Source organism: Scheffersomyces stipitis, chromosome 6 (genome assembly GCF_000209165.1).
Source record: "Scheffersomyces stipitis CBS 6054 chromosome 6, complete sequence".
In the NCBI taxonomy this organism is placed as follows: domain Eukaryota; kingdom Fungi; phylum Ascomycota; class Pichiomycetes; order Serinales; family Debaryomycetaceae; genus Scheffersomyces; species Scheffersomyces stipitis.
The window spans coordinates 1259029-1271279 of record NC_009046.1 but is presented as its reverse complement, the minus strand read 5'-3'; the positions used below and the strand labels follow the sequence as shown (position 1 = coordinate 1271279).

At 41.6% G+C, this 12251-nt stretch overlaps 6 protein-coding genes across 6 annotated transcripts; 3 read left to right on the top strand and 3 right to left on the bottom strand. All coding sequences in view use genetic code 12, as the record gives it.

The window, feature by feature from the left end:
- Positions 1-14: 14 nt before the first annotated feature.
- Positions 15-1783, bottom strand: NUC1 (NADH-ubiquinone oxidoreductase 49 kDa subunit, mitochondrial precursor). The gene has a single exon (XM_001385560.1). The coding sequence runs from the start codon at positions 1482-1484 to the stop codon at positions 60-62; it is 1425 nt and encodes a 474-aa protein (XP_001385597.2). The 5' UTR covers positions 1485-1783; the 3' UTR covers positions 15-59.
- A 1242-nt stretch (positions 1784-3025) lies between these two features.
- On the top strand, positions 3026-3598 carry PICST_33032 (predicted protein; the record flags this gene model as incomplete). Its single annotated transcript, XM_001385900.1, has 1 exon — positions 3026-3598. One exon carries the CDS (start codon positions 3026-3028, stop codon positions 3596-3598), a length of 573 nt encoding a protein of 190 aa, XP_001385937.1.
- A 367-nt stretch (positions 3599-3965) lies between these two features.
- On the bottom strand, positions 3966-4688 carry PICST_73480 (regulation of redox homeostasis). The gene has a single exon (XM_001385559.1). The coding sequence runs from the start codon at positions 4675-4677 to the stop codon at positions 4012-4014; it is 666 nt and encodes a 221-aa protein (XP_001385596.1). The 5' UTR covers positions 4678-4688; the 3' UTR covers positions 3966-4011.
- Positions 4689-5277: 589 nt separating this feature from the next.
- PICST_84430 (zinc finger family protein) lies at positions 5278-6983 on the bottom strand (the record flags this gene model as incomplete). The annotated part of the gene is made up of 3 exons (XM_001385558.1): positions 6876-6983; positions 5785-6486; positions 5278-5739 (listed from the first exon to the last, which is right to left on the bottom strand). The coding sequence occupies exons 1-3, from the start codon at positions 6912-6914 to the stop codon at positions 5278-5280; spliced, it is 1203 nt and encodes a 400-aa protein (XP_001385595.2). The 5' UTR covers positions 6915-6983.
- Positions 6984-7278: 295 nt separating this feature from the next.
- Positions 7279-8429, top strand: PICST_61383 (proteasome component YC1; the record flags this gene model as incomplete). The annotated part of the gene is made up of 2 exons (XM_001385899.1): positions 7279-7318; positions 7717-8429. Coding segments are annotated over 2 exons (753 nt in total), but the record flags the coding sequence as incomplete, so codon positions are not given.
- Positions 8430-8950: 521 nt separating this feature from the next.
- On the top strand, positions 8951-11807 carry PICST_68156 (hypothetical protein; the record flags this gene model as incomplete). Its single annotated transcript, XM_001385898.1, has 1 exon — positions 8951-11807. One exon carries the CDS (start codon positions 8951-8953, stop codon positions 11750-11752), a length of 2802 nt encoding a protein of 933 aa, XP_001385935.2.
- Positions 11808-12251: the final 444 nt, after the last annotated feature.

Here is a 12251-nt window from a genome sequence, read left to right as displayed (position 1 = left end):
AACGTATTAGAGTTACAATAATGCAGTTCTTTACTAATATATATATTTAAACTTCAGTTCTAACGATCAACTTCTCCGAACACCAAGTCCATGGTACCAATGATGGCCACAGCATCGGCTAACAAGTTTCCTCTGGAGATGTGGTCAAAAGCACCCAAATGAGCAAAACCAGGGGCTCTGATCTTACATCTGTATGGTCTTTCTGAGCCGTCGGAGACGACATACACAGCCATTTCACCCTTAGGAGCTTCGATGGCGGTATAAGTTTCACCCTGAGGCACAGCGTAACCCTTAGTGAACAACAAGAAGTGATGGATCAATGCTTCCATATCTTCCTTCATTACAGATCTTGGAGGAGGCGAGATCTTGTAGTCTTCGACCTTAACAGGACCTTCTGGAATATCGTTGATACATTGGAAGATAATTCTCAATGATTGTCTGAATTCAGCCATTCTAATCAAGTAACGGTCGTAACAGTCACCATTCATGCCGACAGCAATGTCGAAGTCCACCAAATCATAGGCATCGTAAGGCTGGGATTTTCTGATATCAAATGGGATACCAGAGCCTCTCAACATGACTCCAGAAAGGGAGTAGTTGAGCGCATCTTCAGCCGAAACTACACCTACATCTACAGTTCTATCCTTCCAGATACGGTTATCGGTGACCAACTCTTCGGTTTCATCAATTCTGTCACCAAACTGGGTAGCCCACATGTAGATGTCGTCCAATAAACCGACTGGTAAGTCCTGGGAAACACCACCGGGTCTCACATAGGCAGTGTGTAATCTGGCTCCAGAAACTCTTTCGTAGAACTCCATCAACTTTTCTCTCTCTTCAAAACCCCAAAGGAACGGAGTCAAACCACCGACATCCATGATGTGCGACAAGACAGACATACAGTGATTTAAGATTCTTGTGATTTCGCCGAAGAGAGTTCTGATGTATTTGGCTCTGAGTGGAATTTCTACATTCAACAACTTCTCTACAGCCAATGCAAAGACCAATTCGTTGGTCATCATAGACACATAATCCAATCTGTCAAAGTATGGCAACGCTTGCATGTATGTTTTGGACTCGATCAACTTCTCGGTTCCTCTGTGCAAAAGACCTACGTGAGGATCGGCTCTGACGATTTCTTCCCCATGCAATTCCAAGATCAATCTCAACACTCCATGGGCAGCAGGATGCTGAGGACCGAAGTTAATGGTGAAATGTCTGATTTTTGAGTTCTGTTTGGCAACCTTTTTAGGGTCATCGTCTTTTCCCCAGACCATATCGACTTCATCCATGACTTCGGAAAAAGTGGTCTTTCCGAAAGTCCCTGGAGCATCAGAGTATCTTTGAGCGGGCTTACCCAATGCGGTTTGGAATGGTTTTGGTTCGTCAGAATGAGCAGCTTGGACACGCGAAACACTCAGAAACAATCTCTGGCTCACGCTGGGAATCCTGACGCTTCTGGCTATTCTGGAGGCTCTCAACATGATAATAACAAAAGACTATGACGACAACGAATTACTACAACGAATACGAAGATAAATGTGGAAATGCAAAAATGATATCAAGCAGCTTCTTTTACAAAAGAAAGACCCTTAAAATCTAGTGACTGACTGAAAAGTGATCAGAAATTGTATTCTACTACAATCTTGAAATGTATGGATGAATGGAAAATCTCGTGGAACTAGCTCTTTTTCTCAGAAAAAACTCCAGAGCTGTGGGATTGGCCAGGCGGGTCAGTCTACTGCAACAACGGCACAAGTATCTGCAAAATCGGGGAATTTGTAGACCTTTTGAATGAGAAATTCTGTTGTTGTATTCAAGAGCTGGATTTTTTTTTCATTATAAAATGAAGTTTGTTCATTGGACGGAGCACTAGTCATGTGAACTTCTGCACGGGACACAACGCACATGATCAAATCCTGACGAGATTTTGGCACGTGATCACAATAACATGACGAGAGGAGGATCAATGTCAAAAATATCATGTCGCGTGATCTTCATCACATGTGCACCGCCTTGGTTGGTCGTGTACGCGTCTCATATTTTATTAGACGCGTTAAGCGCGTGCCGAAGGGCATTTTTCGAACAGCCTGGGGCCTCGTTTGGGCTCGTAACCTAGACCTCTAACCGGTGCACACACGACCGCAATATCATAGCTGAGCCAATTAGTAAGGAGCTCCTCACTTTCCATTCTGAGTGCTGGTTGTGTCTGCATACAGTGAGAGATTGTCTGCAGTGCTCCACATACGATTGTCCGTTTTTAGCAAGCCTATTATTTTTTTTTTTCACCAGGAAAGATTCTACTTCACAAGTCTCTATTCCACCTACCGGATGTCCCCCGGCAATAGTTAGTATATAGAGATGCATTTCTGCTTTGTAGCACAAGAGAAGAGGACTTGTAATTTTTTTTGATTCTCTGTTTGTTTTTCAAAATCTTCTTTCTTCGTTATTTGCCGTTTTTCGTGTTGTCCAACTTTTGTCTGTTGTGTCTGTCTGGCTCTCACACCTTGGAAAACCTTAGTAGGCAGACAGGAAAAACCATTGCAAAATTTGAAAAACTGCTGCAACCTCCATCTCCATAGTTAAGGAGCCAAAAAAATTCCACCTCTCTGGCATCGCTTTTGATCCAGACGAAACTCCCGTTCCACGACGGCCAGATTGGACTTGTGTCTGATCGCCTAGCATACCATTGCAGAGTTTGTCAGAAGATAAGAAAAGAATTTTTGTTCTGTATCACTTGACTCTGACTCTGTATCTCATTGGATCTGAGACTCTAGAAAAGCACCCATTTTTGTCTGATATCTCAACCCAGAAGTCTTGAAATTGTATACTTTTGGTGTTTCTGGCCAGTATACTTCATTCGCTGACTCAGTTATTTCTACTGCCACTACTACGGAGGCTCAAGTTGTACTCGGTACATACATTTTTCATATTTATTCATACCGCACTCGTATTTTACTAGTGTACTATTTTATTATTATCACTGGCATTTCACCAATATCTATTTAATTTGCACCCATTTGCCATGAGCTTCACTCCCAAAAGAAAGAGAGACGACGCCGATCCCGACACCAAGAAGTCTCGCAACGACCTCGACAAACCTGCGGATTATACTACTTCCGACGAATGGCCAGTGTATAACCATCCAGATGGAGGCATAGTCAAAATCACGCCCTGGGGTTCGCTTCGGCAGTTCACCAATCCCGTGAACGGAGAAATGGTTACGAAATTTGAAGACTTGTCGTTTTCAGACTACTCATTTGACCCTTCCAACACGGATGTATATGACGTTTCTCAATATGAGTCGCTTCCTTCGACTCCACAGTCTTTGTACAACAACCACCAATACCATCAAAATCCGAGAAGTAACCAGAATGGCAATCCTAATATTCGTTTGAGTCCCAACAGCGAAGCAGAGTCGTATGTAGTAGACGGCTACAAGGGAATCACGCCTCCTCCCCAGAATTCAGATGTTCACCAGTTTGAACAGGAACAGGAAAACTACTTTGGAATGAACGACCAGCACGAGGAGTTTGACTATAATGACGAAGTGGTTCGTCACTACACCCAGGACTACGACGAGGACGTAGCCATGTAAATTAGCTAAGAGCTGAATTTATCTACATTTCCGCATCATGATCATCATGTTCATTATCCACTCCCATCAATAGCACTTATGATGATGGTGTAAGGAAATCCGGCTCAAAAGCCAAATCTTGTACAACTACCAAAACAGCCTCGGCTCCTGTAACTATTCACTTCTTGTATGTATTCTCATGTCTGTTTATTTAATGTTGTAATATTGACAAGTCAGTAGCAATTTGTAGGACAAAATTAGCGAACTCTAACAAGAGCTATCCCCTTAAGACTGTGAGCTACTAGTTCAATTGTAAAACTTAAGAATTGAAGATTCCAGTGGAACCGATGTACTTCTCGGTATCCTTTCTACATCTTCTACACTTTTTCAATCTAATTTATCGTGTTATTCATATCAAACTACAAACACATCGCCTATTGTTCCTTGACTTCCAAAGGAGTCAAACGCAAGTATGGCTTGATGATTCTGAACTTAGGGAACAAAGTCTTAGCTTCTTCGTTGGAAACAGATGGGTGCACAATGACATCATCACCAGGGACCCAGTTAATAGGAGTGGTAACTCTGTACTTGTCACCAGTTTGCAACGAGTCGACAACTCTCAAAACTTCGGCGGTGTTTCTACCAGTAGAAGCTGGGTATGCCAAAATTAATCTGATCTTCTTCTTTGGGTCAATGACGAACACAGATCTGATGGTGAACTGCACACCCTTGTCATCGACGTTGGTGGCATCTTGGTAGTCGATCATGTCGAACAAGTGAGCGACTTTTCTTTCTGGGTCGGCAATGATTGGGAAGGTCAACTTAGAGCCAGTGACTTCATCAATGTCCTTGATCCAGGCCTTGTGCGAGTCAGCATTGTTGGCAGATAAACCAATCAACTTGACACCTCTCTTGGCGAATTCTGGCTCCAACTTGGCGAAAGCACCCAATTCAGTGGTACAGACTGGAGTGAAGTCATCTGGGTGGGAGAACAAAACAACCCACGAGTCACCAATGAAGTCGTGGAAGGAAATGGATCCGTTGGAGGTCTCAGCAGTGAAATCTGGGGCTTCAGAACCCAATCTCAAGGTAGTAGTCATGTTAATCAGTGGTTCGTGACAGTAAAAAGAATACAGAGAAAAAGTGCAACCTCAATTGCTGAAAAAGAAGACAAATGTGGGTCAATTTATACAACGCTACTGATACAAAATGGCCCACCTTGGGACTCCGTATTCGACAAGACTTCCCTACAAATTGAAAATTCGGAATCGATCACCACTTTGCACGTGATATGGTCATAATTCGCAACCGTGCTCTGAATTGTCTACCTGGGGAAAAACGCCATAGTAGTCACGTGAATATCCCCAGAATTCATCCCTTAGTCGTAATCTATATTGATTAATGATTGATTGCTTCGAGTAGCCGACGTTTCATGTGGTTGAGTCGTTTGGCGAAGTCGCCGGCTAGCCGCTATCGCTAATTATTGTATTTTTTTTGGGATATTGTGGCACTTCAGATCTGCAACTGCGCTGGTAGATTCTTAAACAGATTCAATTAGTGTATTACTGGGTGTAGAAGGTCGAACTGTAGGAGGTCTTCTACAGCATCTTATACTGTAGCAGAATACTATGCTAGCTTGCTCTATACCATTGTAGTCTATCAATTGTAATTTCTTCGTAAATATATCTGTTCTGTGCATTCTATTGAACCTTTACCATCAACTCATCTTCATCTTCGGCCTCTACATCTACTCCGAGATCATCGAGTGTTTCTCCAGCATCGCTCCTCCATTCTGTCCGTTTCATCGTAGACCGAGGATCAAGACGTTTCTTCAACATCTTGATGTTCGTTCTGTTTCCCACTACCATCTGGCTGACATCAGGCTCTTCCACTTCGATGTCCTGGTGTCCCCCGTCTGGCGGCCATGGTAGACCAAGCTGGTCTTCGTCCATGAACTCGGTCTTGTCAAAATGATATCCATCCGAACTTGGACCTCCCCAGGGCAATATCCACGTCCATGGCATTCCACAGGAGTCAATAATATTCTTCCACAACCCTCTGTCGTATGGAAAAATCAAATCGTCTGTAGTGAATTCTTCAGGAACACCAGATTGATCATTATCATTAGCGTCGTCATTTACCGTGTTTTCATCCTTAGTGTTCTCATTTGCAACACTGATATCATCATCATCTTTTTCCTCGTCTACTTCATAGTATCGTTGTGTTCTATTCCACGAGGTCAACCTGGGCAACTCCTTTCCATGCAATTTATAGTAGTTTCTTCTGATCCGAGCCCACATACGTTCGGTGTGGAACTGTGATTCGATTCTTTCCATTTCCCACCCCTCTATCTGGGTCATGCCCATAAAAAACATATCCTTGACACAACGTATAAGCAAAACTGTGATTGAAGCAAGCACGAAAAAGTCGACAGGAAGCAAGAAAATCACAGCAAACATCTCCGACTTACTGATGAGATAAGATGGCAAGTCTGAGTCTTTGTAATACTGAACGGCTCGCTTGCTCAATTCCACGAAAGTTATGCCTGTAGTGAAAATAACCCATAAGAGAAATCTTAAGAAGTGAGCAATATTTCCATGGCCAACGCAATTGTATGTCCAGGGACAGTGGTGGTCCATTTTGAGAACACACTTGTTACAAGTTTTACAATGATGGGTTCTTTCTGGCTTATAATTTTGGCACTTTTTGCACCACCTTCTCCATTCGCCCAGATTGGGCTGAAAGTTTTTGGGTGGAGAGCCAGGGTCTTTCACTATAGCGAGAATATACGAGATCCATACCATAGTCATATAAACCTGAAACCAGATCTGGTCTACTAAGGACATGTGACGGCTGAATACGAAGAAATGGGCCCCGTAGCCGATTCCCGCAATGAGAATACATGGGATCTGGAGCTAGTTAGTAAGAAAGATTTGATGATACGATGGGTGTGACATAATTGGACGTATATGACAGACATGACACGATGACTGGGAATTGAAATATGTGATCGGGAACACGTAACAGACTAGGATTGCCCCTGGCATTCATGAAAATGATAGATCACGAATTGAAATCAGAATCAATTTGATCTCATTCTGATTCATAGACTAACAAGAATCCAGGACAATAAGATAGAAATCACGAGACAACTGGATCAATGTGAATATTTGAGAATGAAAGGATCATAAGTACCATATCTTTGAATTGAACAGCACTCCAAGTCTTCTTTCTTGGAGATCATTAGTGAAGAAGAATTAGCCATATTCACAACCAATCAGACAGCCGAGATACATACAATGACTCCGAGAATGGGCCACTTCAACTGTATGGCCATTCTGACTCGTGAGACAAGATCGCAAAACAGAACACAGAGACTGTTTTCTACCACAGCAGTTTCACTTGGTGTAGCCTTCGTACGGGAAATTGTGTAGAGTGAAAAATACATAGTTAAGGTCGCATACTTAAGACCGCCTAGTTAAAAATCCATAGGCGCACCGCTGACATAATCACAACCAACATAAGTTCTGAGCGGTGGCGATCTAACAATTTCAAGAAGCAGTCTGTATTCTTTCAGCCATCAATTGCGGTTGTTATATCTCATATAGACATTTATCCAGTTCAATCCTACAATGGTATGTATCTGAAGTGAAAAGAATCCAATTTAGTTAGAAAATGTTACTAACGTCTAGACTTCAATCGGCACTGGTTACGATTTATCCAACAGTGTTTTCTCTCCAGGTAAGTATAGGAAATTCTTGGTGGCATGATACGAATGGCAATCTATGATATGGTGATATGATATTGTGATATTATGATACTTTACGGTGTTGATAGGTTGATAAGATGTGATAATACGATGGAAGCTATCGCAAATTATGTGGTGATGAAATTGAAAGTAGTGTGATGGATATCGATATATCTATTGGAATTGATTGAGACTTGTCCCTTGTACTTCTTTGATGTTGAAATAATGTTCATTTTACAATTCCTGATGTTTCTTGACATTGTAATCCTACTGGTATCCACATTGACATTATTCCTTCTTTCATATCGTGTTGATATCGATACCATATTTCATTTCATTGACGTCATCAATACTTCGTATTCTTCAAAGTTCGGTTTACTAACACATTTAGATGGAAGAAACTTCCAGGTCGAATACGCCATGAAGGCAGTGGAAAACGGCGGAACATCTATCGGAATCAAATGCAAAGACGGAATAGTGTTGGCAGTAGAAAAGATCATAAACTCGAAGTTGTTGGTCCCTGGCAAGAATAAAAGAATCCAGACCATTGACAGACACATTGGTGTAGTGTACTCGGGGCTTTTACCCGACGGCCGTCATTTTGTGAATAGAGGCAGAGACGAAGCTCAGTCGTTCAAGTCCATATATAAGACTCCAGTTTCGGTGCCTCACCTCATGGACAGATTGGGCATCTACGTGCAAAACTACACTTGCTACAACTCCGTTAGACCGTTTGGTGTTGTTTCTATTGTAGGAGGAGTAGATGAAAACGGACCCCATTTGTACATGATTGAGCCCAGTGGCTCATGCTGGGGCTACTCTGGCGCTGCAACTGGTAAAGGTAGACAGACAGCCAAGTCTGAGTTGGAAAAGTTGAACTACGATGAGTTGACTGCGAGGGAAGCCGTCAAGTCTGCTGCCAAGATTATCCATCTCGCTCACGAAGACAACAAGGACAAGGACTACGAGTTGGAAATCTCCTGGATTTCTATTGAAGAAACTAAGGGAAGGCATGAATTCGTTCCTGATGACTTGTTCGAAGAAGCTAAGAAGTATGCTGAAGAGGACGATGAAGAGGACGAGGACGAGGAGATGGAATCGTAGATTCAATAAATGAATAAAAGAAGAGAAAAGAAAAAACAGTAGAAAGAAGTAGCCTTAGAAAGTATTCAGTTGCACCAGTTACACCAGTCATACGATACTAAATCTATAGAATTACGCTGGAAAGTGCACAAGAGACAATACTGAAGTAGAAGGAACTAGACTAGCTTATTGTACTGAAGACTAGATAGAAAGCCCAAGACTAATCCACCATGCTGAAATTTTATACTGATGTAAACACTGAAAATTACCATAGGCGTATAGTACTCAATTCCGATAATTTCTTATATTAGTCTGTATTTTAGTTGCTCTTTTATGACTTCATCTCATCTTGTAGAGCCTCGAAGTTGTGCCTTATTTTTCAGTCGCGTTCTCGCTAAATTTACGATGATTCTCTTACATGCAAACATCAACAAATATTTCACTGGAAGGCTACTCTGTCAAACAATTGTGAAACCTGGAATTGAATCTGGATACAAATCTGAAACGGTCCTATTTCCTGAAACAAGAGTAGATGATCCAGCATGTCGTCTTTCTCCAGAGAATCGTCTCAGGAATATGATGACAATCTTGACTACAGAGACGAAAACAGTTTCCGATTTGTGAACAACAAAGGCGATATAAGTACGACACGTAGCTCTAGCCCTTTCATCTCAGATCCAGAAAACCAAGAGGACCAAGCCGAAGAATTGAGTGATCGCATTCAAGACAAGCTACAAATCAACCAGCAAGAGACAGTACAACATAATCTACAAGACATAGTACCAGATAAACAAGACCTAGCACAAATACAAAGAAGTTCACAAGACATAGTTAAAGCTCAAAGAAGCCAAGATACATATCTCGTAGTAGAAGAAGACAAAGGAAATCTTGAAGATCTTCCAAATCTTCCAAATTTTCAAAGTCTTCCAAATCTACAAAATCACAATAAGTCACAGATAGGCACAGAGAACGACAATTCGTTCGACAACAAAGAGATTTCCCCCTTCCAGGACAATAACCATTCCAACGACAGTCTTGGAGCCAGCATTGCCAGTTTCCGTGAGTCGTTGGCCAGTCACGAGCTCAAGTCCACGAGAACAGCCATGCAAATGAGACATGAAAACGATACCAGTTTCCACAATTCGACGATTGATACGACCCGTTACAACGATACTCGTGCCCAGCTTGACCACGATCTCAATTTTGACGTCAGTCCGCAACGGTTATCGACTTCTAACAGCAATTTCACTGCGACTTTGAGCCACCTTTCGACAAAACCAACAAAGACCAGCCCCATAACACCTTGGAGAAAACTCAGAACCGCGTCAACATATACTCCAACACGGGATAACGGTCGTCCACCGTCGTTGCCGTATGCTAGTAGCACGATTCTGGGTAGCAATGGCAAGTTTGGGACGAGAAATGTCCATAACGAAGTGTCTACAGAATCGAAAATAGACGATCTCAATAAGCAAGTCACAAGTTATCGAATCCAAATTCAAATGCTCAAGCAGTTTCTTCAGAAAATCATAGACAGAGCCAGAGAACTCAACCAGCCCGGCTTTGACCTAGAAGAGCTCCAACATATTCAGAATGACTTGCATGGCTTATCACCAGCACACAGTGTGAAAAGTAGTTACAGAGCAGAATACGATAATTTGCAGCAGGACTATAATGAGATCTTCCAGTTGAACCAAGACTTGTATGCAAATTTGGAGTCTTTTCAATCTCAATTACACGACAAAGAAATACAACTACAGGCTTCCTCACAGTACATTGAAGATTGTTCATATACTCTAGATGAGATATTGCAGACATTGATTATCGATCCAGCTACATCACTTTCGTCTAGGCAGGCTTTGCTTCAGTGCTTGAAGACAAAGACTTCCAAGATCGAAGTCAAACTACAAGTTTTGAAGCTAGAACTAAACACAAGACTAGAGACGAATCAGACTCTGTACGTATCTCCGCCAGCTTCAGATCACGGCATCCAAAAGCCGAAGGAGGATACAGCTTTCTCTGTAGAGTTAATCGAGCAATTGACTACCACTGTAAACAGCTTGGAAGATAAATTCAACAAGCAAAAGTTCGAAACTGAGAAATTGGAACAAGACCTATTCAAGGAAGCCGAAGACTCAAAAGCAATAAAGAAGAATTTCCAAATGATATCGGAGAAGTTCAGTCAGCTTTGCAGAACAATTGATGAGAATGAAACAGACAATAATTTGCGAGAAGAAAATGCACGTTTGCTCGCACAACTCGAGGATCACAAGTCCAAATTACAACAATATCAGGAACAGGAGAAGGAAAACAACTTTTCCATTAGTATGAGCAAATCATCTAGTAAAAACAGCTCTCTGAGTTCGAAAAATGAGGATTCTTTACGAGAAGAGCTATTAGAGTTGAAACGAGCATACGACGCTTTGAGTGAAGAGTTTGACGAGTTGACCAACCAACAGAAAAAGTACAAGGAAGACAAAGAAAACACCATAACGTCGTTAACAAATCAATTGCAAAGAAAGCAGAGTGAAATTCTGGCGTATCGAGGAGAGGAAAAGATCACCGAGAAACTCAGACTCGATTTAGAGATTGCCGTAGAGAAACAACGGAAGTTAAACGCTGAGAAAATTAAACTTTCGTATGCTGTAGACACTCTTAAACTGAAAGAAGAAAGTCTCAAGTCTACTATTGAGAGCTTGACCCAGAAAGTAACGGAATTGGCAGTAGTAAATCACGGCAGTGATTCAACAGCAGCCAAGAGACAATTCAATGTGCTAGAGTACCAGTTTCTGGAATTGCTCCTGTTTGATTTGGTCGAGTTTCAAAAACTCATAAAGTCTTTCAACAAGATTGCTGATGACGCCTCGTTGAAGGATCCCAAGAAGAAGTTTGAAAATTTGCGCAAACGTGTAGTAGAGAAGGAGGATCTGACCCCATGGGAGAACCACGAAATCGATTATATACGAGACCAGCACAAGTCTATATTCGAGTATTTTGCAAGAGCTATTGATATTCTCGTTAACGACCATGTTCGACTTCTTCTCAGAGAGAATGATCACCAACTCAAAGGAGCCCATAAAGATGCCATGAATGAGCTTCAGCAGCGGATTCGCAACTTAGAGATGGAAAAGAACACGTTGTATAAACAAATAGAGACTTATGAGCAAGAATTAGAGCTCGATTACGATGACTCGCCTATTTCTAAGTTGCGGATGGAAGATCTTCGTTACAAGTGGAAGGCGGAACGAGAAAGAAGAGTGATAGAAGACAAGGAGGCGCAGAGACGGTTTCGAGAGCTCGAAGCGGAGAATTCTCGACTTAGAGAGAAGTTGAGCAGTTCGTAGAGTAATGAGTCATGAAATAAGATTAGATTAGAGCCAATTCAACCAGCAAAGATTCAGCTATTCGTCTTTAATAGAGTAGTGTCTAAATGTCAACAAGTAGTACTGAGACTTATATTCATCTTCCCAATAGTTAATTGACAGATTGTTTCCATGAATGGATATTGAAGTAGGTATCACAATCTGTTATTAACGGTTCACATACTAGTCCTCCACTGACTAAGTATAATACCTTTTCTGTGAGTGTTCAGGACGTACAAGACGCTAATCAAGCAACAGTGTTGTGCATGCGATTTGCGCTGTCGAGATGAGGATATATGAGATGTAAAAGAATCCTCAAAGCTTGAATAGGTTTAAACGTTTGTAATTAATCAAGTATGGTTCATTTGATAGAAGTTATGGTAGAGGAGGTTAGAAAAAAGAGTTGTATATCTTTCGCAGCCAACAATGAGAACAGAAAAGAACGTACATAAAAAAAGAGAAAAAAAGAATAAAAAGTTGA